The 2,354-nt window shown below is 41.4% G+C and overlaps 1 protein-coding gene across 1 annotated transcript; it reads left to right on the top strand.

Moving 5' to 3' along the window:
- The first annotated feature begins 968 nt into the window (after nt 1-968).
- LOC127091208 (protein MAIN-LIKE 2-like) lies at nt 969-2,015 on the top strand. Its single transcript, XM_051029773.1, has 2 exons — nt 969-1,107; nt 1,209-2,015. Exons 1-2 carry the CDS (start codon nt 1,048-1,050, stop codon nt 1,920-1,922), a joined length of 774 nt encoding a protein of 257 aa, XP_050885730.1. The 5' UTR covers nt 969-1,047; the 3' UTR covers nt 1,923-2,015.
- Nucleotides 2,016-2,354: the final 339 nt, after the last annotated feature.

Here is a 2,354-nt window from a genome sequence, read left to right as displayed (position 1 = left end):
GTCTCACATGCTAGCTAGTTCTGAGATGATGTGTCGGACATTGAAGCTACTCTGAGATAATGTGTCAAGCATGCAAGTCAGTTCTGAGATGAGGTGTCTGTCATGCAATACAGTGTGAGTTGATGTGTCAAGCATGCTAGCTAGTCATGAGTTGATGTGTATGTCATGCAAGACAGTGTGAGTTGATGTGTCAAGCATGCTAGCTAGTCAAGACATAAGTGAGTCTTCAGCATGCAGGATACTAGAGAGCCACGTGTCTGAGATGATGTGTCAATCCTGCAAGACAGTGTGAGTTGATGTGTCAACCAGGCAAGATATCAAGAAGTGACTCTTCAGTATGCAGAAGACAAGATAGCCATGTGTCGGACATGTAAGACAGTTCTGAGATGATGTGTCAGTCAGGAAAGACAGTGTGAGATGATGTGTCAGACAGACAACCTATCAAGAAGTGAGTCTTCAGCATGCAGGAGACAAGACAACCACGTGTCGGACACCTAAGATGGTCAGACATGATGTGTCAACCATGCAAGCTATCAAGAAGCTAGTCATCAGCATGCAGGAGACAAGACAGACACGTGTCGGACACCTAAGATGGTCAGAGATGATGTGTCAATCATGCAAGCCATCCATAAGTGAGTTGTTCAGCATGCAGGAGACAGCAATGCCACGTCTCAGACATGCAAATGGTGGCGCCAATTGGTTTGGCGCCTACACTTAAGGATTGTACATGGTCGCCAATTTGAATGGCGCCCCCATGGAGTCAGTCCTCGAAACCAAGCATTCAGAACTAGCCTTGCATGCATGTACCCTATGGTGTCGCCAATTTGAATGGCGCCCCCTCATTATTATTGTACATGGTCGCCAAATGAGGTGGAGACACCATGCAAACACAATTTTTTATGCTCTCCTCCATTTGCCTATAAATTCATCCACTCCTTCAACAATTCTTCCACACCAACATTCTCACTACTTCATCTACATTACTTCTTTTATAATTTCATCTTCAACAAAATCTTCCAATTTCATCTACACCAACTCCCCAACAATATGTCTTTACTCACAATGGGCGAAGCACACAGAGGAACAGTTGCAAACATCGCAACATACGTAAGTTTTTTCTTATACTAATTTTTTATGTTTCATCTCCACCAACCCCATTTTATTTTGAAATACCAACTTAGTAAAGTGTTATATTATTTCTATTATAGGATGTATCAAGGTTTCGAACTCGAGTCCACGAACTTGTCCCAATGGACCCGATGATTCAACCTTATGTTGAACTCGCCGGTTTTGGTCACATTAGCAAGATTATGTCTTGGTCTATAGATAACAAGTTCATTCTAGCCTTATGCGAAAGATGGAGGCCAGAGACACACACATTTTGGTTTCCAACCGGTGAGTGTACCGTGACGTTAGAAGACGTCTACATGCTTTTAGGACTACGAATTGAAGGCAAAGCTGTTAATGGTAAGACCAACTATGCAAACTCAATTTGCATGGAGCTTTTAGACACTGATTTGTTAGATGATAATGCTAGAGGTCAAGGTATACTACTCTCACGCCTAAAGTCATATTATAATAGTTTATATTTAGATGAGCATTCTACCGAAGATGCTCGAATAATCAAAACTAGATGTTACATTATGTTGTTACTAGGATCCTTTTTATTTCCCGAAGGTAGTGGTTCTAGCATGCATATTATGTACTTACCTTTACTTAGACATATAGATAGAATAGGTAGTTACAGTTGGGGATCCGCATGTCTAGCCTATCTCTATAGTTCGTTGTGCAAAAACTCCCACAAAGACACATCGACATTTTCTGGATGTGTTGTTTTGCTACAAGCATGGGGATGGTCAAGACTACCGTCTCTAGCACCGGTCAATAACAACCCCTTCACTTTTCCATATGCAAAAAAGTAAGTTGTTTAAATTGCTATATCTTTACTTACTTCCTTACAGTTTAGTACCCATAACTAATTTCTTTTAACTTTTTGGTGTAGATGGTCGGCACGTGGTATGAATTACAGCAGATGTCCGAGACACTGTATTACTCAGTATCGCAACCTGTTGAATCACCTTCGACCGACAGACGTAAGCAAAATAACTTCATTAATTCGTCATATTATGTTGACTTTTTTTACATTCATTTAAATCCTATCGTCTTTAACATTTCAGTTCATTTGGCATCCATACCTTAATATGGATTATGAGCATCAGGTCAACCCTGAAGACGCAGCCGTATGGACAACATGCACACCGATAATACGGTTCACAACAGTGGAGATGCACAACACCGATCGTGTGAAGCTGCAGTTCGGTATGGTCCAGAATATCCCAGACCCCCCAGCTAGC

The sequence above is a fragment of the Lathyrus oleraceus genome, chromosome 6 (genome assembly GCF_024323335.1).
Source record: "Lathyrus oleraceus cultivar Zhongwan6 chromosome 6, CAAS_Psat_ZW6_1.0, whole genome shotgun sequence".
NCBI classification, from domain to species: Eukaryota; Viridiplantae; Streptophyta; class Magnoliopsida; order Fabales; family Fabaceae; genus Lathyrus; species Lathyrus oleraceus.
This window is presented reverse-complemented; position numbering and strand designations above follow the sequence as displayed.